Below are 25,644 nucleotides of genomic sequence, written 5' to 3'. Positions count from 1 at the left end.
GACTTTACCCCCAATTATATAACTAATACATGTTTGCCACTTAAAAGAAAACATTAATTTTACATAAAGTTCATCTTACTATGATAAAGAATAATAATATGGATATATATCACAAAAGAACAATATAATAGGTTTCTGGAATTTTTTTTTTCATAGGTGAAATCTTCAGAGCATAGGTCCAACTTCATAGTAGGATATAGTTAATACTTGACAGTGTCTGGTAGTATAAACTTGCAATTCATCATGGTAAATGAACCAAGATAGCAAGCTCTGAAAAAACTAAAAGAACTATTGGGACTCAGTAAAAATTTGTTAGACATAGAGTATTGATATTCTGGCTACTCAGTAATATAACAATTAAGTATTCCAAAAAGTACATATTTTGAAAGGTAGAAATAAAAAATTCTTGCTTAAGGACAAAATAAATGGTATCTGAGATGACCTTAAAAGATCTATTTTGAAATAAACCTTTAAGTTCTTAAAATTTTTTATAAAATAAAAAAGGAATCCAGATTTTCTCTTTTTGTTTAGAATAAAAATCAATTATCAGAAAAAGGTACATAGAGTACACTTTCAGTAACTAGAAAATACAAATAATGGAACGTTTTAGTGAGTTACATAAACTGTTTCAGTTAGTCTGGAGTAGTAACCTGAGCATTACTGACAGAGCAAATAAGATACAATTCCTGTTAATCTTCAACACACATCTATTATCCTTTGCCACAGCAAAAAATAAGATTATGGTGTCAGTGCTTCAGAAATTCACCCAATGGAGTCCTCACATTACTGCTTGTTTATATCCAGGAAGTAACAGAAATAAAAAAATGACACTGAAGTCATAAATGTAAACATACCCAATATGAAACATGGTCACTATGATCAGTATAGATGTTGAAATTCCAAACACTTTCCTCACTCTTATTCCTTTATTGTAAAGTGGAACCTTGCTATTCAAATCCCCTGCAGTTTCTGCCATCAAATGTGAGACCCACGAGGGCAGCAGGCCCGTCTGTTTTCTTCAACATTGTACATGCAGCACCCTGCACAGTGCCCGGCACAGGGTAGACACTCAATAAATACTTGTGCAATGAAGGAAAAAGATATACAAGAAAAGCCAGTAATCTGGGGACTGGGATGGGAGGTGGGAGTGGGGAACAGAAAACAGAACACATCAAAGTGAAACAATGCTTGCAAGAAGTCATTTACATTGTCATATCAAAAGAAACTTAAGTAGAACAATACTGACATCATTTTTATTTAATACTTAGAGCCACATGTAAAGGCTTCACTAAGTCTTAAATTCCAAAACAACTCCTAATAATTTAAAAGCAGCATTGAAGAATTTTTTTATTTATTTATTTTTTTTGGTGAGGAAGATTGGCCCTGAGCTAACATCTGTGCCAATGTTCCTCCATTTTGTATGTGGGACACCACCTCAGTGTGGCTTGATGAGTGGTGTGTAGCTCCATGCTGGGGATCTGAACCTGCGAACCCTGGGCTGCAGAAGCGGAGTGTGTGAACTTAACCACTACACCACTGAAGAATAATTTTTAAAAAGCTCATTAACTTGCTATTTTGTAAAACAAAACAAAACAAACTTGGAAAATGTTTGTATAACAAACTCATGTGGGTAAAAATATGCACAAAAAAATTCTGCAAGAACATAAGAAACTATTAACAGTGGGAAGGAGTGGAGGGCCTAATGTTTGCACTGTTTAAAATCAATTAACACGTATATTTTATACTAAAACTCATGAGGAGAAAATGTCTAATTTCTAAATATTTTTGAAACTCAGGCAGAAATTTAGAAATTATAATCTTAAGAATATACTGATGATCGATAATACTGGTAAAAGTTTGCACTTTCTATTTATTCTGTCTTTATTTACCAAAGCAGAAAGAAAATTTCCAAAAGCTTATACTTAAAGAAAATTTCCAAAAGCTGAAATTGCAAACATTTATCTGCTGGTTTCTGTTAAATATTATCAGTGATATTATTTATCACTGAATATATGTTTAAATTTATGGTTTTGAGGTTTTCCAAAAATGAGAACTATTAGATATTTAGTGGAATTAGGTACATGACAGACTCAAAAACAAATAAACAAAACCTAGCTGCTCATTCTAACATTCTAGAGAATCCTTTTATATAATTTTAAAAAATGATCTCAGTAGAGACATCATAAGTAGAAGAATATCAGAGGATTTTATTACAGGTGGATTGTCTATAAAATTATAAATTGTCATTTTTAGCTCTCAGTTACTTTTTTTTTTTTACTGATGATACACTTTACTACAAAACCACTTAAAAAGGTATGGTTCTTGAATGATGGCATATATATCAGGCTAATACCTAACCCTCTAAAAAATAGATGCCTGTGGAAAAGTTTTCAAGTGAACACAATTTCAATTATCCATTCTGGGACTAGTAACAGTATTCTTTGATGGTGTCTCACTGTAAGATACTGTATTGGAAATCTGTAAATTAAGCAACTGTTTCTTATGATATGCATCATTTTCCCAGTTGGCATGTTCATCTAGAGACTTTCTTATACAGTTCTTTAGTTCATCAATTCCTTCTCTGGTAATTGCAGAGATGGGGATGATGTGTTGGAATTCTATAGTCCTCTCTGGAATCATGTTTTTTTCAAATAAATGCAGAAAATCTGAAACAAAGAACACAAAACTAAGCTGATTTTCATTGTCTTTGAAAGTAAATCAAAACTATGTTAGAGGTTTGATTTGTGAACCAAGGAACCGAAAACTTAGCATTTTAATTCCTTTTTTCCTTCTCTAATAAGCACTCAGAACCTTTGAGGGGGTTTTTATGTTTGTTTTTGAGGGAGATTAGCTCTGAACTAACATCTGCCACCATTCCTCCTCTTTTTGCTGAGGAAGATTGGCCCTGAGCTAACATCTGTGCCCACGTTCCCCTATTTTATATGTGGAATGCCTGCCACAGCATGGCTTGATGAGTGGTGTGTAGGTCTGCACCCAGGATCCAAACCAGCAAACCCTAGGCTGCCAAAGTGGAGTATGTGAACTTAACTGCTGTGCCACCAGGCTGGCCCCAGAACCTTTCTTTTTTTTTTTTTTGAGGAAGATTAGCCCTGAGCTAACTGCTGCCAATCCTCTTTTTGCTGAGGAAGACTGGCCCTGAGCTAACCTCCAAGCCCATCTTCCTCTACTTTATATGTGGGATGCCTACCACAGCATGGCTTTTGCCAAGCGGTGCCATGTTCGCACCCAGGATCCAAACCGGCGAACCCTCGGCTGCCGAGAAGCAGAACGTGCGAACTTAAACACTGCGCCACCAGGCCAGCCCCCAGAACCTTTCTTTTTCACTAGTGACAATGGTAAGGTTCTTGGCACATGATCAGTGCTTAGTAAATATTTGTTGGACGAATACATTTCAAACCAAATTAAGTATAATAAAAGACGAATCACAGAAGATGATTTACTTACAGAAGCAATAAATTTTGTTTTGGGGGGAGGGTCAATAAAGTGAGACAACATTCCTGATTTGGGATATTCTAGCTTGCCTCAGCACACAGGTAGCCTTTAACTGCCCTAAAAGTATAGGCTTATCATCCCTGGTGCCAGGAGCCGTACTAAAATTGAAAAGGGTGTAAGCAGGATTCATTTCAGAGGTCATTTCAGATGAATCCAATCTATCACCCAACAGGGGCAGACAGCTGTTATGTTACTTTTTCCTCTTCCCTGCCACCAAAGCAACGGGGGAGGGGATGGCATAGTGATGGGATGGGTTAACACTGGTACGAACTGGAAAGGCTGGACTGAAAGAAAATGGACAAGCCAATATGGAGCTTAGTTTCTCAGATTCATATGCCTCCAAGGAAGTCCAGAGAGGCTACCTCAGGAATTATCACTGGAGGGACTATATTTTGTTTTATGATGGTCCAAAATAGCCACGAACTCTTAAGTTATCCTCCCTTCTGGCACCTCCTCTGAAAATTCCCTTTCCTGCAAGGCCAACTAGCAAACAGATCTAATGACTTCATAAGGCAAATGACATTAAAGAATAAAGACTATTTACTAATTCCTGGGAATATTTATATGTCAAAAGTAACTTACTAACTCAAGGACAGCTCCAAAATGTAAACTACACATGGGAGAGATTTTTGAGAGGGGAGAAAGGATCTTTTAGTGCTGTCTGGTAGTCCTAGTACGTTATAATTTATTATCCTCAATTTTTATCCCAAGGATAAAAACAGAGAAATTAGTACTATTTAAAAACATGTTAGCTATATACCATTCTCCCTACTTTTTCCTCATTTGTGCAAGAGGTCCTCTACCAAATTCAGAAAAATGAAAGCATCATCACTGCAGGATCAAGTGTTCTGCAAAGGTCAATATTAAAACTATTGAAGTTTCTTTAAGTTCCTTTACACAAAGTGGTCCATTTAGAAACAAATTTCAAACAAATAAATCCTTTTGGAGTAACAACATCTATTATTCTGTGCCACACATACATAGATACTCAACTTCTTTTTGGAAGACTAGTATTTTTCAGAGACCTATAGAGCCAGCAGGGCAAAGATACATACATCTTTAGAACCATCAGCTCTGTTTTTAAATTTGTAGTGTATAGGGAAACAAAGTCCTAGAACTTGTGAAATGTTACTGAAGTGAAAGACTTCACAGGTGGATGCTGACATTGTCCTCTTCTGATCCAAATCCCATTAACTGTTTAAATCAGCCCAGTTTAAATTTTATTTGTTCATGAAGCTGACCTTTCAGCTCAAATTAATCTCTTTTTTTTCTCCTCTACCTTACTGTCCATATCACACATTCTGAAACTTGATAATAGTTTTGTTACAATGTTACTTTAAATGTACCGTGTATGTTCTTTCTTCAAACATACTTTTTTTAAGAGTAGCAACTGTCAGTTTTCTTTTCCAGGGATTATAACTCTTAGCACACTCTGAACCTAGTAGGTATTCATTAAATTGACATTAAACGAATGAGTGACTTTACCTTTAGGATTCTGGAGTTGGTTCATCAGTACACGGAACTTATCTTGTGCATCTGGCAAGTCCATTTTATTAACTGCCAAGAGTGCAGGTTTTGTCTGAAGTTCCTCTTTGTATAACTCCAACTCCTTTAAATCAAAAGAGAAAAACCAAATAATTTTATTAAAATATCTATAAAAACTACCTCTTTGGTAACGTCTTTCTTTACTTTATAGGTCCAAGTAATCTAGAGCTTATTCACAACTCTGAAATGCAAAAAGTCCCAACAATCACAAAACTAATTAACAAAGGAAATTCAGAAAATGCTTACTGGTTAGGTCATGTGATTATATATTTTAGCTCACATGACATCCTATAGACTGCGTAGGATGATTTTGTGCATAGAGCCAAATACAGATATTTGGACTTCTTTTAGGCACACAGATAAAATTCAGAAGTAAATAATGACAATGTAATGCCAAACCTGTATTATTCTTGGAAAAAGAGTAAGTGTGCTTAGGAGTAAATATTTTGACCATGGATTACACACTGGTTTTTAAAATATGACAGCAAAAGCACAAGCAAAAGAAGAAAGAGGAAAAGGAGACTTCATTAAAATTTAAAATTCTGCACTTCAAAAGATATCCTAAAGAAAGTGAAAAGACAACTGACAGAGTGAGAAAAAATATTTGCAAATCATTTATCTGATAAGGGACTTATATCCAAAATGTAAAGAACTCTTATAATTCAATTATAAAAAGACAACCCAATTTAAAATGGGTAAAGAACCTGAAGAGACATTTCTCCAAAGACACACAAATGGCTAATAAGCACATAAAAAGATGCTCAACATCATCAGTCACTAGAGAAATGCAAATCAAAACTACTATGAAATACTACTTCACCCCTATGAGGATGGCTAAAATAAAAGACAGACAATAACAAGTGTTGACATTAATGTGGAAAGATTGGAACTCTCACACAATCGTAATGGAATTGTAAAATGGTGCAATGCTGCAGCCACTCTGGAAAACAGTTTGGCAGTTCCTCAAAATGTTAAACATGGAGTTACCATATTATCCAGCAATTCCACTCTTAGGTATATATCCAAGAGAAATGAAAACATGTCCACACAAAAACCTGTACACAAACGTTAACAGTGGCATTATTCATAATAGGGAAAAAGTGGCAAAAGAAATAAGATAAACAAAGTCCTAGAGGTAAACAATATCTTGCTGTGTTAGAGTGAAATCATATGGCTGGATAAAGAATGTAAGGGTCAAGGGACAGAGATGGACTGCTAGGTAGGAGCCCAACCTTGCCAGACCTCATAAACCATGTTCAGGTTAGCCTTTAACCCAACAGCAATGGGGGACCATCAAAGTGTTTTTAAGAAGGGAACAAACATCAGCTTGGCTCTTTTACAAAGATCACTCTGGCTGCCATATAAAAAATGGACTGGAGAGAAGTGAGATTGGAAGCAGGGAGAACAGATAGGAGAGACTGACAACATTCTAGTGAGAGCGGTTGATGATTACAACAGTGGTATGGATGAAGACAAGCAAGTGAATTTCAGAAAGCTTTAGGATAATAAAACTGACAGGACTTGATGCAGGTGGTGAGAAAGATAGAATCAAGACCACTACCCAGGTTTCTGGCTTACATACTCAGTAAAGTTCTGGGGAAGCTGGGGAGTTTTAAAAAAAAGTTCAGTTTTACACATACTAAGTTTGAGAAGTTAACGGGACATCCAATCAAACATATCAATAGGCAACAGGTCTTAAAGCACAACCAAAAGATCTGGGTACAGATACAGATTTGGCAGTCATCAGTATATTAACTACAACTGAATGCTACTTAAAAAATGAACAGAAAAGAGCCTAAAAAGTAGACTGAGAAATAGTCTAAGAAGTATGTAAGAGGAATTTGGGATCAAGGAAGGTTCTATCAGTTATGACAGTTTGAGGAGCAGGTGAACATTGAGGAACTGGAGACAGCAAGTTTAGATAAATTTTTTTTTTTTTTTTTAAAGATTGGCATCTGAGCTAAGAATTGTTGCCAATCTTCTCTTTTTTTTTTCTTTTTCTGCTTTTTCTCCCCAAATTCCCCCAGTACATAGTTGTATATTTTAGGTGTGAGTCCTTCTAGTTGTAGATAATTCTTTAACTGACATCAAAGTTTTAAAAAGTACAGGTAGAGTATATGTTTATTCTAATTATTATATATTATTTCATACAGTCCTATATGCCTACATGTTAAACCAAATACAAAACACAGTAAAACAGAAAACCTACTTTTGTAAGCAGTATTATGGTTTCAAAGGCAGTTCTGTATTGAGTTTGAGAAGAAAGCTGAAATCCAGAAATATCAACCTTAAAAAAAAGGGGAAAGAGACAGCCTATAACATAAGAACATCAGCTATATATTTTATATTTTGAACTGTTTTACTCTCTCAGGCTAAAAATAATTTCTCAAGCTATACTCTCTTGGTAATTTAGTAATTCAAAATAAGTAAAAGAAATCGTGGTGTTAAGATAACTAAAATTATTCTAATAAAATGACAGTCATTATTAAAATGAGAAACTAGTATAGATAAGACAATTTATACCAATATAGACAATCTCATATATAATTCTAACATCATCAATGAAGTAGGAAAGAGATAGTCTGTAAGACAGATGTTAGAATTCCTGAAGAATTAAACCTTGATAAATATGGCCAAATTTACATCTGATATAATAAACAACGCCATTTCCATCCCCATATTATAAATAGATTACTTACTGTGTTTGACCCCCATGTAAACAGACTGAGTGGTGTAACATGCTACTACTTTGTCTTTAAATCTTACTATAAAAAATTTCTAGGAAAACTAAATTCATTGATTTTCACATTCATTTGAACATTACATTGATATGCAGATGACTTACAACAAAAAGCAGTTGTCTAGTTCTTTCTATATGCTTGAGGAATTTGTGGCCCATTCCTTTGTTCATATGTGCTCCTTCTATTAAACCAGGAAGATCAGCTACTGATATCTAACACAAAATTAAATGATTTGATAAAAAAGAAAAATATATGAAAACCACAAGTACAATTACATCCAAACATTTTCATATTTCAATTACGAACAGTTCCTAATTTGTGATTACCACTGCATCTTTATAAAGCCAGGATACCTTTATAATAAAATAAATGAATTAAGAATCAAAATCCTTTGTTATCAGAAATTAGAGTCCCATTTTTGCTTATTAATCTAACAGTCTAGGAATTTTAGGGATTAGTTTAACATTTATTAATCTCATAAATTCTCTTTAGAATTCCATAAACTATATTGTCCGATACGAACTTTTCATAGAATTTCAACTTGCTAAATTCTTAAAAGTATACAAGGATATTAATTGAGCAGACATCTACTTAGTGCAGCTCTGTAGGTTTAAGTTTTAAATTCTATATGTAACTGATTATTTGGCACCATTGTTCCTTTTCTGTTCATATTCTACCAGGAGGACTATAAACCAGTCTTAAGAAGTAAAGGATACAGTGTTCCTATGCTCCTTTTGGAGTAATAAAAATTGTTAAGCATCATTCTACACCTACGCTTTTCAAACCTCACTGCATATCATAATCACCGAGGGAATTTTCAACTACAGATGCCCAGGCCCTACCTCCAAGGGATATGGTTTCAAATCTCTGAGACCCAGGCTTCATTTATCATTGTCGTTCTTAAACCACCCAGATAATAATTCTGATGTGCAGTAAGGAATGAGAAGCAGCGCTCTACACACACTGCCAGTGTGGGTAAGCATTTCAGGTTTGCTTTTTTTTTTTTTTAAGATTTTATTTCTCCTTTTTCTCCCCAAAGCCCCCTGTTACACAGTTGTGTATTTTTAGTTGTGGGTCCTTCTGGTTGTGGCATGTGGGATGCCGCCCCAGCATGGCTTGATGAGGGGTGCCATGTCTGCGCCCAGAATTTGAACCGGCGAAACCCCCAGCCGCCGAAGTGGAGCGCACAAACTTAACCACTCAGCCAAGGGGCCGGCCCTGCATTTCAGAGTTTTAAAAGAAGTTGTGACTATGGGACAAAGCAGTATATACAACAGAGGTCTCATGTCCTGAAATTTTCTTCAGAGGTTCTCTACTGATTTCCCTTAAAAATTATAAACAGTGTTCTCTTTTCCTCTAAACATTGTTTACTATATTTTTATTATCTTGTATTTGTAATTTCACTTATTTAGTATTCTATATAACTGCTGAAGTTTTTTAAATTTTTATTATATCACTATTATAAATGAATATAAATCTTTTACGCCTTCTAAATTATGTCAGTGGATTATATAAAACCACATTGATACGTCGTCACCTTAAGTCCACACTTTACATTAGGGTTCACTGTTGGTGTACAGTCTATGGGTTTTTTTTTCCTTTTTAAAGACTGGCACCTGAGCTAACATCTGCTGCCAATCTTCTTGTGTTTTCTTCTCCCCAAAGGCCCCCAATACATAGTTATGTATTCTAGCTGGAGGTCCCTCTGGCTCTGCTGTGTGGGGCACCACCTCAGCATGGCCTGATGAGTGGTGCTAGGTTCACGCCCAGGATCCGAACCAGAGAAAACCTGAGCCACTGAAGCAGAACGCCCAAACTTAAACCACTCAGCCATGGGGCCAGCACCCTGTGGGTTTTGACAAATGTATAATGACATGTAACCATCATTATACTATCATACGGAATATTTTTATTGCCCTAAAAGTCCTCTGTGTTCTGCCTATTCATCCCTTCCTTCCCCCAATCATTGGCAACCACTGACCTGTTGACAAACTGGACCTAAACTTTCAAAGAACAAGAAGTTATATTCTTATACAGTATTTACTATTATAGTGCTCAGCAGAATTGATTTGATCATAGTTTCACTTATTAAAAACAAAATCTTGCTACTTTTTTCCCCCAAGACCACAGAAATAGTCAAATACTATAAAGACCAAGTACATTCACTTCTAACCAAGTGTTTTATTTTAAAAACACCCACCTGTTTGAAATCATTATACATAATCTTTCCAAGTTCAGGCTTTAATGTTGTGACTATAAGAAAGAACAACAATAAATTAAGGCTAGATAAAGGCTGGTACTCTCAAAATTGTATTAGCATTATGTATAAAATAAACAACATTTCTTTTCTGTGAACAATTTAATTCAGATTATGTTCTCATTTGTTGAAATTGAAGGTACAATTATCTTGCTATGTATGATATACTTGGAAAAGGACAAATACAGATTTTTACAATCTGTGTAAGTCTAATTGAATTAGTGGGCTTCAAAGTTCATCTGTTGCACTTTAAGCAGCATGGTAAAAAGGTATTAGGGTGGGGGTTAGCATTTAGGTCTGTGGCTCAAATTTGTCTAGTCCTTTCTCATTCAGTTATCCCCAAGTCTCACCAATCCTGTACTAGCCTCCTTCCTATGACTTTTTGCTTTTCTTCTTCTTTCCTTCTCAAAAGTCCCCTGTGTCTGAACAATATCGGCCACGTAATTTATAGCACTTAGTACAAATTAACTCTACTTTCTCAGAGATTAACTGTAGAAAGGCTTAATGTTATCTTCCTGGTTAACGTCACTCTGTGCCTTTTTGTTCAATGACGGCAGAGATCCTACCATATTCATTCACTACTCTTAGTCTGAGCTTCCAATATGTCTCATCTAGCTACTGCAAAAGCCTACTAACTGTTCTTCCCAGATCCATTTATGTTCCACACCAATCCATTTTCTGTATTATACGCAGAGAGATCTTTTTGAAAAGCAAATGTAATCATTTTATCCCTTGCTTAAAAGTCTATCAACTGCTCTTAAGATATAAAGATCAAATACAGCCTATGCAGTCTATATGATATAGTCTCTACCTACCCCTCGAGGCTCACCTGGATTCCCTCTTTCCCTTACTCACGTTCTCCAGAAACACATGAATCTACTCCCTGCCACTACAGAGCTTTTATGTACATGCTATTTCCTCTGACTGAAGGGCTTGTCCCCTCCACTGTCTGTCACTGATTAACTCATATTTATTATTCACATCTCAGCACCACCATCACACTCCCTCAAAGAAGTCTAACGCAGTCACCTACACTCTTTCATAGAACCATATAATATTTCCCCATGTTTGTTAGTGAGCTATCTGCCTTCCCCCACTAGTCTGTAAGCTCAGTAAAAGTCAGAACAGTATCCGTTTCTGCTTACCGGTCTTTGTAACCCCAGAATCTACTGCAGTTCCCAGAAATAAATACTTGCTAAATGAATGAAAGAATTCATCTCTGCCTTCCTAATATTTATCAGAGTGCTTGATGAAGGGTAGGTGCTCATAAAATCATAACTAAACCTAAAAAATTATTATACAACAGAAAAATAAATGCAACAAAGTAAGTGACAAATACTAGGAATTTTGTTGAGGGCTACAGAGGTTTTAAACATTAATGGGAAATGCACGTATTCTATCTGCCATGAGTTTTCAAACTAAGGCTACCCTCAGAGTTGTCATTTTATTCATAGTAACTCAAAGAAAGATCAGTCTTTAAAACTTTACCTCCACACATTCCAATACATACAAATTATACTTACAAGCATAATCTGCAATTGCAGGTTTTGCGTGAGATATCTGACTTAGCAAAGATGATTTGCCAGCATTTGGGAATCTGAAATGAGAAAATGAAGTTATACATTACAACAAATATCAGTATCATTAATACTATCTTATCTCTGAATTCCTAACATTTCAGGAAGTAGACTTCTTAAATATTTCTGGAATTAAGAATGGAATATAATTTAAAAAAACCTTGAAAAACTTGAGGAACAAAATATACTTATGAAAAAGGTAAAGGTAAATCCATGCTGGATACTGATGATGTTTCAGTATTGAGAGCAAATAATTCAAATCACGAAAACAACAACAACAAAACTTGTAAATCACAGAAAAACAAAAAGAAACTAATAAAAAACGCCTGCAATCAACTATCCCTAGCCAAACACTAACAGAATATTACTTAAATTTTGCTGATTTTTTTTATTTTATATGGACATTCTGAAACATACAAAAGTAGAGAGGAGTGATGAATCCCATTTAGCCATAGACTAGCTTCAACAAACTTTAATACGTTCTCAATACTTTTTTAAAAGTTGCTTTGCCTGAATAGGGACCCAAATAAGGTCTGTGTATTACAATTGGTTGATAGGTCTCTCAAATTTCTTTTGGTAAAGGCTCCACACTCCATCTTGTTTCCCCTTCGCAATTTTATTTTTAAAGAAACTGGGTCATTTGTCCTGTAGACTTTCTTTCCCACACTCTGGATTTTTATGCCAACAGTCTCCCATGATATCATTTAACATGCTCTGTTGCCCTGGATTTTCTATAAATTGGTAATTCAACAAACAGCCTTGATAAAATTCAGTTTGATTTTATTTTTTCTGAAAGACTATTCATAGTTGATAGGCCCCCTTGTTAAAGTGAATTGTATAAGGTGAACACCTTTCAAAGGTGCACTGTAATTTACTTATTTCCTACTGTCAGGCATTTAGGTTGTCTCCAATTTTTTACTACTAGAAATAATATTGCAAAAAATATGCATACAGCTAGAAAGACATACACCAATGTTAATAGTCATCCTGAATGGTAGGATTAAAAGACAACTATTTTTTTCTCTCTGCAAATGAGCATTTATTATTTGTCTAACTTTTCTGCTAAAAACTTGAAAAGCTGAAGTGACTATCCTTGAACCTTTACACACATCTTTAATCTCCTTCTTGAGATAAATTTCTAGATGAGGAAATACTGGACTAAAATACATGCTTGTTTTAAAGGCTATGATTTTATTGGTCAATTTCCCTCAAGAAAGGTCCACCATGCATGAAAGAAAGTACTAGGAATTTGGGTCACTTAAGAGATGATTTCCTAAATTTCATGCAGATAGTTTCATTAAATTTATTCAACAAATGGGAATGTAAATTGGTGCAGCTACTATTGAAAACACTACAGAGCTTCCTCAAAAAACTAAAAATAGAACTACCATATGATCCAGCAATTCTGGATATACCACTGCTGGGTATATAAATGAAGAAAATAAAAACACTAACTCAAAAAGATATACGCACCCCTACGTACACTGCAGCATTATTTACAATAGCCAAGAAATGGAAGCAATCTAGGTGTCCATTGATGGACGAATGGATAAAGAAAATGTGGTGTGTATATATAAAGATATATACATACATACATGATGGAATACTATTCAGCCATAAAAAAGGAAATCTTGCTATTTGCGACACTATGGATGGACCCTGAGGGCACTGTGCTAGATAAAATAAGTCAGACAATGAAAGACAAATGCCATATGATCTCACTTACATGTGGAATCCAAAACAAGCCAAAAAATCCAACTCAAAGAGAACAGACTGGTGGCTGCAAGAGGTAAGAGCTGGAGGGGTGGGCAAAATGGGCGAAGCAGGTCCAAAGGTACAAACTTCCAGTTACAAAACAAGTAAGTCATGGGGGATATGATGTACAGCATGGTGATTAACTAACTAGAGTTAATAATACTGTACTGCATATTTGAAAGTTGCTAAGTAAGTAAATCTGAAAACTTCTCACCACAAGAAAGAAAAATGTAACTATGTGTGGTGGTTGATGTTAACTAGACTTATTATGGTGATCATTTCACAATATATACAAATACTGAATTATGTTGAACACCAGAAATTAATATGCCAATTATATCTCAATAAAAAACTTTACCCAACAAGTATTTATTGAGCATTGACTTCTATCAGGCAATATTCTAGGCACCAAAAATATAGCAATCAATGTGACAAATGTGATCCCTGCTTTCACAGTTTTCCTTGGAATTTGAGCAAGCTCCTCTTTCAAAACTCTGCGAAACTTTCATTTGGAATAATGGTGTAATATTTTGAATATTAATTTAGAATTCTATACAAATTTATGAGCTCTTAATGGGGCTCTTTTAACAATTTTTCTCATTAAAAATATTTCTATGGGGGCTGGCCCAGTGGTGCTGTGGTTAACTGTGCACGTTCTGCTTCTCAGTGGCCCGGGGTTCGCCGGTGCAGATCCCAGGTGCGAACACAGCACCACTTGGCACGCCATGCTGTGGTAGGCGTCCCACGTATAAAGTAGAGGAAGAACAGCATGGATATTAGCTCAGAGCCAGTCTTCCTCAGCAAAAAGAGGAGGACTGGCAGCAGTTAGCTCAGGGCTAGTCTTCCTCAAAGAAAAAAAAAATTTCTATAATGAATTAAGAATAAAATTACGTGAGATTTCTTAATCACTCATTTCCTCTGGAAATACAGTATTTTCTTATATCCTGTTATACTCAAGCTCCTGTAACTTTTTGAAAAGCAAACTGCAACCATTTTTGTCTATGATTATCACTAGTTGGAGTTGCTTATTTCTTTCCAATATCTTCATATTTTCACAACAGTGATTAAGCACAGAAAATGCAGGCAATTATTTCCAAAGAGATCAAAGTGCAAGAAGAAAAAGGATGCTAATGGATGAAGAACAGATGGATGCTTGAGATTTTTCTTGAAAAGTACCTAATGAAAATTCTAGAGGCTGAAATCCAACCTACACAAAGATCAGATGTGACAACAGCAGTACAAGTGTATCAGTTACCTGATACCATGCTTCTAAGGTTCAGTTCATTCCTGAAACCAGCCAAAAGGTATCTGCTTATGCTGGTATTCATATTAGTAACTTTTAAAGAATAGTTGCCTGATAGTTGTAATAAAATACATGTTAAACATTGCAATAGAATACATGTTAAACATTGTGCTTAAGAATCGTGATGCTTTAATTATCGACTGTAATTTTAAGTCCACTTCTGAAAAGGTTACTACTTCAGTATATGAGTCACCAATAACTTGGCAATATAATGATGATGATGATAGCAGTATTCATAAATGCAGAGTATGTGTTGTGCTGCAAATGCAATATCTTACTCATCAACATTTTAAGGTGACAATTATCTCCAGCCACTTTTAAACATGAGAAAACAAAGGCTTAGGGAGACTGTACAACTTGTCCAAGACCAGCCAGTCTGGTAAAGAAGCAGTGAGATAAGTGGAGAGGAAGATGAAAGAACTTAGAAAGAAACTACGGGAAGGGAAGGAATGGAACTGGCAGTTTGCAGCAGGGCAGCAGTTTTCTCCACCTTTTCCTTTGGCCTTCCATCTGACCACTGTGTAATGTTGTAGTGGAGCCAGGGAGAGGAAGAGAGAGAAGGAGAGGAGAAACGCAAAGCTGAAGTTTTCCCTTCCTTTATCTACTCTCTATCTCCCTCCAGTCAGGTACCAGCACTGCAAACCCCACAGCTAAACAGCATTGTTGATGAAAGAAGTGAGGCTGGTGGAAGAGGACAACATTGTAAGGTCTGCAGTACTGAGAATGGACAGAGATCCTAAGCAGAGCATGAAGGAAAGGGAAACAGTCATAGCAAGATCCAGCTTGGTACTTAGTAGTACATAATTCTGATGATTGAGACTGTCTGCACTGGCCTCTAGCCGTCTGATTAATGATACCTCAATATCTCTATTAAGATTTGTAGAAATATCTTAATCATTTTTCCCCTTCTTTTTATTTTCTTCTATCCACTTTTTAAAATGTGGTTTGTTTGGATTTCTAATTTTATTCCTTAATATCTGGTAACATTCTTTTACCTTTTTATACAACTGCATTTAATTGATTTTTCTTTCTTTATTCATTCTAACATTTCCACTGGCCTATTCAATTGCTATGATCTTTAACAAATCAATAACTATGAAACTCTAGTTGGCAATATGAAAATAACTACATTTAGCAGCATATTCTCAAAGTTCACAAACAGTGTACAAACTCCATAAACTAGAAATAATGCTGGCCCCAAATTACCGTTTACATTTATTTCCTATTCATGAACTATCTCTCTGAAAGTATTAAAAAAGTATAAAAATAAAAATATGAATTATACTTACCCGACTAGGCCTATATCAGCCATAAGTTTTAGATCAAGGTGAATAACTCGTTTCTGGCCTTTCAATGGTAAGAAATTTGTAAGTAATTTACCACCAAGACCTCCTTCAGCTACCAAAAGTCTGTCTTTCTCTTTATTGAGTTCTCCTTAGAAAGAGAGACAAATATACTTAGAGCAAAGATTAGTAAGTAGAGCTAATCACTAATGACATTCTTCTTTCAGAAATAGATGCCAGGAAATTCCAATTTACAAATCTACAAGGGCTAAACAATAGGAATAAATTTCTATTGAAAGGTTGATGCTAGAAAAACACTTTTGTAAGAGGGTGACTAGTTATATGTTTTAAAACCAAGTAAATACTCTTATATCTTTAAAATAATCTTAAATCTAGCAGTTAATTTTGAGCAACTTTTAAGTTTTAAAAAGCTCTTTAGGGCCAGCCCTGTGGCTCAGCAGTTAAGTGCGCACGTTCCGTTTCAGCCGCCCAGGGTTCACCAGTTTGGATCCCAGGTGCAGACACGGCACCACTTGACAAGCCATGTTGTGGTAGGCATCCCACATGTAAAGTAGAAGAAGATGGGCATGGATGTTAGCTCAGGGCCAGTCTTCCTCAGCAAAAAAAAGAGGAGGATTGGCAGATGTTAGCTCAGGGCTAATCTTCCTCAAAAAAAAATTAATTAATTAATTTTAAAAAAAGCTCTTTAATAAATTAGCAGCTGAAATAGTGAATGTTTAAAAGAAATTCTGACACTCAAGAGGTATTGAGCTATTCATCATAGCTCCTAAACAATTTCATAAAATGTGTACATTTTTCACAACCTTATAATCTACAGTACACTCACCTATAATTTTACCATTTTCATCAGTTACTGAAATACCCACAGGTACAGGAATTTCACAGTCTTTTCCTTTGGAGCCTTTCAGTGCACTAACCCTACAAAAAAAAAAAAAGCTAAATTAGAATAAGGAAAACCCACTAAATTAAATGGTTTATGCTTCAAGCAAATATAATAGTTCACCAAGAAGACTAGCAACCAACTCTTCTAATGCAGATGTTAAGTGGTCAAATATTAGGGGAAAAATAAAATTATCCCTAATTATTTATTTGCATTGTAGACTACCATATCCCAATAAAAATAATATTAATAATTTAAGTTACCAAGCTAACCACCAAAAGTCATTTTAACTCATAATGAACTAAGATACATATACCTGAAATGAAGCGATCACTGCTAAAAGACCATCAAATTAGAAAAAATGGAAAATCCATCGAATAACAAAGCTTTTAAAAAACTGACCTCAAATGAAAGTATTTTAATTATAGGAGGCTCATCTGGCTACTCTCAAACTGCTCATAAGAGAATAAATTAGTACAAACTTCTAACTAGTAATTCCACTTCTGGGAATTTATCCTAAAAAAAAAAAAAATTGAACCATCATGTAATATACTATATACACAAGGATGTGTATTGCATTGTGAGTATAATAGTAAAAAAAAAAAAATCAATAATTACCTAAATAGATGAATGACAAAATAATTTATGTTATTTCCAATATGATAAAACTATGCAGCCATTCTAAACAATTTTCGGGTATGGAAAAAAAGGCTAAGTAAAAGAGGAGGTTGGAAAATATTGTGCTCTTGGTTTTGTATACCCAAATTTTATATTCATACACAGTTACATTTGCACAAACACACAGAAGAGTCTTAGAAAAGTTTAATAGTGGTTATCTCCAGGTGAAAAAATTATAGGTGGTTGACCTTTTCTTTAATCTTTTTATTACTGATCTGTCCAATTAGCTCAAATTCCCATACCCACATACATGTGTAGGAACTCATTCATAAGAGTTTTCACAGTTATAATTTTCCATTTTTCATGTATTTGATTAATGTCTGCTCTCCTACTAGAGTAGTGTAAGTTCCACGAGCGCAGGGAACATATCAGTTTAGATCACCATTTTATCTTAGACATCTGGTACAGTGGTTAGCACATAGTAGATACTCAATTAATATTCATTGAATGAATGAATCAGACTGACATAAATGGATGAATTCGAAATATATTAGAGAAAGATTTAAACAGAACACTTCTCTTACTGGGATTCTGTGTTGCATATGGAGGCAAGATCTAATTTCATTCTTATTTGTTACTGTTGGTGAACTTTCTATTAAAATATTATTTTATTAAAAACATTTACCACTTAAATTTCAAAAGAACTTTGAAAACAGCTTTTTAAAATAACTGAAATGGTACTTGATAATTTTCATAGTTAAGTAAGCACAAATAATTACTGGGAGATGATTTCATGATGAACAAAAGCAGTCTAATGTTTAGTAGGCATTATTAGATTATCTGAAATTAAAATTTTACTTGATTACCTATATTTTGGAAGTGGTACTCGAACCAAGTCTTGAAAGAGGAATAGGACTTTGCCAGACAATCAAAGCATGAAAGGATGTGTTGGCAAAGTGAATATATATATATATATATATTATATGTATATATACACAGACACATACATGCACTGGATTAGGAGGAAACAAGCTGTGTGGTGAAATAATAAATAGTTATTTCTAGCATAACCCTGGTACAAGTGGGGTGTCATGAAATAAAGACACTGCAGTTCAAATTGTGAAGAGCTTGATATACTATATTAAAGACTTTGAATATTATCTTAGAGTAATGAGGAATATTTAAGGATTTTAAATAGGCAAGTGACATTAATAAATTGGTGTTTTAGAAAAATCACTCTAGGGATAACTGGATAAAGAATGGACTGGAAGTGACGATTGAGACTGGAGACAGGAGACCAATTTGGAGAATACTGCAGTATTTCAGAAACGATGAAGGTCTGAATTAAAGTCTGGCCTGTACCTATCTTTCTAGTCCCATCATTCTCTACATTCCGTGTTTTGTGCATTGCAGCCACACTGGCCTTCTTTTAGTGTCGTATACTGGTATTTGTCTTCTATCACTGGGCCTTCAGTGTTCATCTTGTTATCTTTCCTGTAATGCTTTTTCCTTCCCTTCATCCAGCTGGCTCCTATTAATCCTTTAGATTTAAGTCTCTACATTCTAAAAAATTGCAACACACAATCCCAGTAAGAGAAACGTTCTATTTAAATCTCTCTTAACATTTAAATGTTATATAGTATCTTTAGTATACCACTGATCTGAACACAGAATAAAGTTGGAATTACAGCAACCTTACTTTTCAAAAGAAATTGTAAAATGATAATTCTAACAAATATAGGGCTCTCAAACTTTGCCCTGCAAAGTGATTTCAGTCAGATCATTCATAAAACACAAATACGGAAAAGAAATTTAAGGGTTTCTCCAAGGATTCCTTTTAACACCAGGGGATGCTGCTGGATATTTTGGGCAGAATAATTTGCTGTTGTTGGGAGTGTTCCTTACTCTGCATGACAGGGTGTTTAGCATCCCAACCTCTATCCTTTGCTTACGCCCATCCCCCAAGTAAGTGCCACATTCCATCCTCTAGTATTATGACCAATAAATATACCCAGACACTACCTTGGGAAGGGGAAAGAAAAAATGGGACATAAAGTCTAACCTTTATACTAACACTTCTTAAGGAATAATGGCACAATGAGAGTCCTGAGGAATCATAGCCTGCATTTTGATAAAAGCTTTAAGAATTTTTTCTTCATTTTCTTTACAATGAAAGAAAAAATTCATCTCATATTTTGAGGCCAACGTAATATGTTCCATAGAAAATAACAAACGTTAACAAAAAACAAATGTGAGATTTTGCTGTCACAGAGAGAAGACCAAAAGGAAAACACAGAAGAGATGTATCAGGGAAACAGGCTCTAAATTTTAAGGACTGTCTATGAGATGCTGGCAAAACTACTGGTGGTCGTCAGATGGAGGAGCATGGTTGAGATTTGAGGAAGGATTTCTAAAGATTGTCAAAGATAATTTAAGAAGAAAACAGTGGAGATTAAGACCATCTTGTTTCCACAGAGGAAGTACAAAAGAATATAAACAGACATTGGGAGAAGAAAAGGATGAAAAATTTAAAAGTTCCAAAGCATTCCTTAGTACCTTTTATCTTTACTAGAGTTGAGATAAATATTGTAGATTTTTGCTCAGTTACAAATACGGGGAATAATTTACTTCAAATTGCTAAATAAATTTTTAGCTTTTAATTTTTTTTTCTCCCAGTAGGGTTTAATTTTATAAAATCAGTCATTCAGTAAATACTTACCGACTGTTTGCTCCTTCTCCAGCCACAAACCGTTTCTGAGGATATTTATCTTTAAGTTGTTTTAAAGTCATTTTGTTATGGGCTACAACCCAAACGTCACCACCTTTTCCACCTTCTCCACCCAAACGAGGGTAACCCATTCCACCACTTCCTCCTCTGGTGAAGAGTCTGAGGTTATCGATGAAGTTTCCATACTTAAAGAGAGAGAGAAAGAAAATATTTGTATACCAAATGCACTTACCAACTCAGAACTCCTTTCTAGTATTTTGTTGCCACTAAAATTCCTAAAACAAGGAAATCAACAATGGCTTTCTGTATACCAAAGCTATAGTCTTTTCTTAGCTCACCTCCTGTATGACCTCCCTTTTCCCATTTGATGAACTCTCTTAAGATCCTTCAATTATCATGGTTGTCCCATTTATCCTCAAGATCTCTGACATTAGCCCACTTTTCAGTTTAGACTTTCTTCCCTGGGTGATCTCAGCCTGTACCAGTAACTATCACCTGGGTGAGATATCCTTTATGTTCAGTCTCTTGACCCTCTCCACCAGGAGGTAAACTTAATAGTCTAAAGCACCTAAGAGCAAGATCTGTATTTAATTTATATTTGAAACCTCTCAAATATGTAACTTATTCTTAGGTATTAATTGAAAGGATAATAGTCACCTCAAATACAACATGTTCACATGACAAAACCAAAGTTTCCCCCAGGTAAATTCTGTTACTCTGATGTTCTCTCAAATAATAGAACTACCATTGAGACAGCATAGGGGAATCTTTGACTATATCTGTTTCTTTTCCCAAAGCCCTACTAACTATAAATCTCTCTCTTCTGGTACAACTGCCCTAGTGTCTTGACCATAACATTAGCTCCTAACTAGTCTTTCAGTGTCTAGTCATTCCCTCCTCAACACGTCCTTCATTTTGCTGCCTATTTCTGTGAAATTTTTTTCAGAGCTATTTTTCTGAAAATGGATCTGATCTCTAATCATGTTTCTCCCTACTCAAAAAACATTCATGGTTTTTTGCTCTTTATAAAATAAAGTCTAAAATTCTCAGTGCTATATTCAAAGCTCTTAACCTACACTTCATTTTATTCATTCAACCCCTTCCACCTCCCCTTCCTCTCTCTGCTTTCACTACACGATATACTGTTTGTTATGTCGCCATGCCACTGCTTGTGCTTTTCCTCTATTCACAATGTCATTTGTTCTATTCTATCATAAACCTACCCAAATGTCATATTTTCTGATGTCTTTCTTAATTCTTCTAAACAACACTTACCACTGTCTTTGCCGGGCTCTCTCAGCAACTGGATTATACCTCCACTATTACACTTTTGAAATCTTATACTGTAGTGTTTACTTTTGTTTCCCTCACTAAATCAATAACTTCTTGCCAGGTCAAGAACTATGTATTAACCTCCCAGACTATCAAAATTCCTTACAGCGTAATTTCTTAAATTCATAACCTTCTTGTCTTTAGTTATTTAAGATAGTTCTAAATATCAAAAACATCTGGGAACTTTTTTCAAAATACATACAGTCCACTGACCATTCTGATATCCTCTGGAGGAGGGGATGAGGATAGGTCAAACCAGCATATTTAGTGAAAGCTCCCTTGGTGATTCTGATGCAGTCTAGATCTGAGATTGTGACGGATGAGAGCACAGCAAAGACTCAAAGTGTAGGTTTTCGGGGCTGGCCCCGTGGCCGAGTGGTTAAGTTCGCGAGCTCCGCTGCAGGCGGCCCAGTGTTTCGTTGGTTCGAATCCTGGGTACGGACATGGCACTGCTCATCAGGCCACGCTGAGGCAGCGTCCCACATGCCACAACTAGAAGAACCCACAACGAAGAATACACAACTATGTACCGGGGGGCTTTGGGGAGAAAAAGGAAAAAATAAAATCTTTAAAAAAAAAAAAAAAAAAGTGTAGGTTTTCAACTGAGTATGCAAATACAGTCAGGAAATAGAATGTTGTAAGGGAACAGGGTAAAAGGAATATATAAAAGATGAACTTGAGGGCTAGCCAGAGTATTTTTCTCTGGGGGTGAAGAACTCATGCTTTCATTCTGTGAGACCAGATCAGAAACGCATCACATCCAAGTGAGTCGATCCTCCTCGAAAAATGACATTGACTGGAAGTGACTGTTCATGGCAATAAGGCTACACAAACAGCCTCTAAGAACCACAAAAAAAGTAGTAGTTTCTTCTTTTAGTTGAAGAATTGGTTACCTCATACACCCAAGTACTACCCTTCACAAGTCTCTGACTATTTTCTGGAAAACAAAAGGTTGGATAAAGTATAATTTCACTCATAACCACGCCTCTCCCTCCAATAAAAAGAAAACTCCTGTTTTTAAAGTTCTGTTTAAAGTTTGAGACACTTTTTACTCCTCTAGATTTATCAGATTCTGAGGTTTAGACGCCAAATTTAAAAGGAGTATCTCACTCTCCTCATCTGTCATAAGGTAATGGCCAAACTATGATGCCAGCAGGTTTCAAGAAAATATTTCTAGTAAGGCTCTTACAGAGGTTTTTTAATGAGGCAGCTATAAATTTTTACAGAAACGATTCTAAAAGCAGCCCAGCACAAAAAGTGACCTAAATGTCTTGCAAGAAGGCAAGCCAATTACATATTTTCGTTTACTGATCAAAAGCCGTCTTTTGAAAGCTCTTAAAAACAATGCACTCGAGGGAAACATGTATACGATTAAAAAAATAGACTATGGCTATTATTACTTAAAAGAAGAAAAATATACTATTACAGACCAAACAAAAAGTCAACCCTACATCCTACATATGACATACTGTGTGTCTAAACGGCAAGCAGGCCCCCAGCTCCCCGTCCCAAGTCACACAATTCCCCCGAAGAATCTCAAACCCGGCCCCCCAAACGACCATCCTCACCGCGCCAGACAGACACACTCTTCTCACCCCTCCCAGGCCGAGCCCGACTCTCGGAGGGGCGGAGAGGACTACGGTAGAACCAAGCAGGAAAGAGGCCCCCGAAAGAAAAAGGGGTGGGACGGAAGCGAAGGAGAACCAGAGTCTCAGGTGGGGCTAGAGGCAATAGCCTCCCAGGCTCAGAGTGAGGGGCACCAGTCACGGACCTTTCTTAATAACACACAACTGCAGCGAACCATGACTGCGAGGGATCAGCATTCACTCCCGCGGAAGACGGACACACTGAAGCGCCGCGCGGCATTTTTACGTCACCGCCGGACGCCGGCGCTATTTTGCCTCTCACGCTCCCGGGCAGACAGCCGTATGCGCTGTATGGTCCACGCCCACGGGGCCAGGCGCCGGTGCCTTGCGGCACGCTCTGCGAGGAGGAGGAGAAAGCTGTTGAGGCGTTGAAGCAACCTCAAAGCTGAAAAAAGTCTTCAGAGGCTCTGTGACAAGGGCCAGTGAGGTGCAGAGCGCCTGCCTCAGGAAGTCACGCTTTGAATTGGAAGGCACTGGCGACTGACCTGCCTTGTAGGAATTTTTACGCTAATTGAGGAGTGAAAAAACTCCAACAGACTTTAAAACCAAACGCGCAAAAAACACGGAAATTCAACTGGGAAAAAAGAGTCCGAAAAGCTGTTCGTTCATGGAGAAGCTCTAGTAAAAGCCCCCAGGAGACAATGAATTTAACACTTGGGACACAAATGTCAGGACCTGAGCTGTGTAAGAATTTCATTTTGCTCAGCGGGGAAGGAAAATTGCCTTCAAGTGTTTGTCAGAGAGTGGCTTCTTGGAGTCGGGTAGACGAGAGTCTTTGCCCGCCTCTCCTTTGAAGCGCGCCTTCGTGAGAGAGAGATCCCCTTTCCTCGGCCGCGCTGCACCGGCAGGGGGCTCGGCGTCGCAGTCAGCCCCCTCCCCTCCTCGGCCCTCCTGCAGTGGGAAATGCCCACAGCCGTGCTAGGCGGCCCGGCACCACGCTGCCAGGCTTAGAGTCCCTCCTAACCACCAAGCCTGCTCATTTCTAGAATCCTTTTCACACTTCTACCCCTCCCTTAGGACAGTGATTATTTGGAAATAGCGAGATGTGAAAACTGGCCCTGTCTTGATTCCATTGCTGCTACTGAACCTCCTTATTCCTCACCAATCACTAGAGCTGTAATTGTCATTTAACCTGTGATGATTGACTAATTAGGACCTTAGGTTGTTACTGTGTAGATACTTAGCTTAATCTTGATAATACTTGCTCCCGTTTGGATTACCATCTTTCCGTTTTCTTTTTTCCTTGTGAGGAAGATTCACGCTCAGCTAACATCTGTGCCAATCCTCTATTTTATGTGGGTCGCTGCTGCAAGGTGACTTGATGATCTGTACTAGGTGCACACCGGGGATCCAAACCTGCAAACCTGGGGCTGAACCCCAGGCCACTGAAGTGGAGCACGGGAACTTCACCACCACACACCTGGCCAGCCCCTGGATTACTGTCTTTACTACGTCTTACTATTATGTCAGAATAGAGTTGAGACCAATCTATTTATTTCTTTAAGGTTTATTTCTTATTAGTGAACACAAGCCCAAATTGTTTTCTTTCCCGTGGTATATACGTAGGAAAATGATAATAGCAAATAAAAAGTAAATGAAAAATTGATATAAAAACATCCCAAAGTACCGAGGAACATTATGTACTATAAATAAAGGAGAAAGCATATTTTTCCTGGAACAAAATATGGTCAGAGACTGAGGTATTTATTACAGCTCTAGTTACCAGATAGTAAAAGAAACATGAGGGGCCAGCCCGGTGGCCAAGTGGTTAAGTTCGCACACTCCGCTGCAGCAGCTGAGGGTTTCACTGGTTCGGATCCTGGGCGCTGACTTGGCACCACTCATTAGGCCACGCTGAAGCGGTGTCCCATGTGCCACAACTAGAGGGACCCACAACTAAAATATACAACTATATATATTGGGGGGATTTGGGGAGAAAAAGCAGAAAGAAAGAAAAAAGATTGGCAACAGTTGTTAGCTCAGGTGCCAATCTTTAAAAAAAAACAAGAAACGTGAAACTGGAAATTGGCCCCTTTAAAATGTGCAGCTGATACCCAGCTCCCCGACCCCATAAGACATTAACCACAGCCGTGCTCAGAGCAACCCTAACATTTCATCTTCAGTTTACCAGAAAACACAGTGAGAGGAAGAAGCAGATTAGCGAGACATATGGTGGAGACCAGCCTAAACTGGTTGAAGGCACATGGCAATCCAATGTGACCTGACATAGACCCGGCAGCTCATTATATACTCTGTAACCCTAACGTCCCTGTCTCCCAAGCCTATTCCAGGGTTAAGAATCGCCTCGTCCTAGCCTGTGTAATTACAACTGCTTAATACTCCTTGGCTAAAATGGTTTTAGAACATCACATAGCTCTTGACTATCTCCTAGCTAAACAAGGGGGAATTTGTGCCCTACCAAATATCTCCTGCTGTTTCTACATT

The 25,644-nt window shown here is 36.7% G+C and overlaps 1 protein-coding gene across 3 annotated transcripts; it reads right to left on the bottom strand.

Annotated features, from left to right (window-relative positions):
* Positions 1 to 907: 907 nt before the first annotated feature.
* GTPBP10 (GTP binding protein 10) lies at positions 908 to 24,640 on the bottom strand. 3 transcript variants are annotated; one of them, XM_008539282.2, is made up of 11 exons: positions 23,325 to 24,047; positions 21,767 to 22,045; positions 20,213 to 20,406; positions 16,822 to 16,913; positions 15,981 to 16,125; positions 11,580 to 11,653; positions 10,000 to 10,052; positions 7,904 to 8,011; positions 7,268 to 7,345; positions 4,999 to 5,122; positions 908 to 2,666 (listed from the first exon to the last, which is right to left on the bottom strand). In XM_008539282.2, exons 2-11 carry the CDS (start codon positions 21,767 to 21,769, stop codon positions 2,407 to 2,409), a joined length of 1,131 nt encoding a protein of 376 aa, XP_008537504.1. In that variant the 5' UTR covers positions 21,770 to 22,045; positions 23,325 to 24,047; the 3' UTR covers positions 908 to 2,406. The 3 variants fall into 3 exon arrangements, with proteins under 3 accessions (XP_008537504.1, XP_070473543.1, XP_008537503.1); XM_070617442.1 differs by having other exon boundaries at positions 21,767 to 22,090; positions 23,325 to 23,434; XM_008539281.2 differs by lacking the exon at positions 21,767 to 22,045 and having other exon boundaries at positions 23,325 to 24,640.
* Between the last annotated feature and the right edge of the window lie 1,004 nt (positions 24,641 to 25,644).

Source organism: Equus przewalskii, chromosome 4 (genome assembly GCF_037783145.1).
Source record: "Equus przewalskii isolate Varuska chromosome 4, EquPr2, whole genome shotgun sequence".
In the NCBI taxonomy this organism is placed as follows: Eukaryota; Metazoa; Chordata; class Mammalia; order Perissodactyla; family Equidae; genus Equus; species Equus przewalskii.
This window is presented reverse-complemented; position numbering and strand designations above follow the sequence as displayed.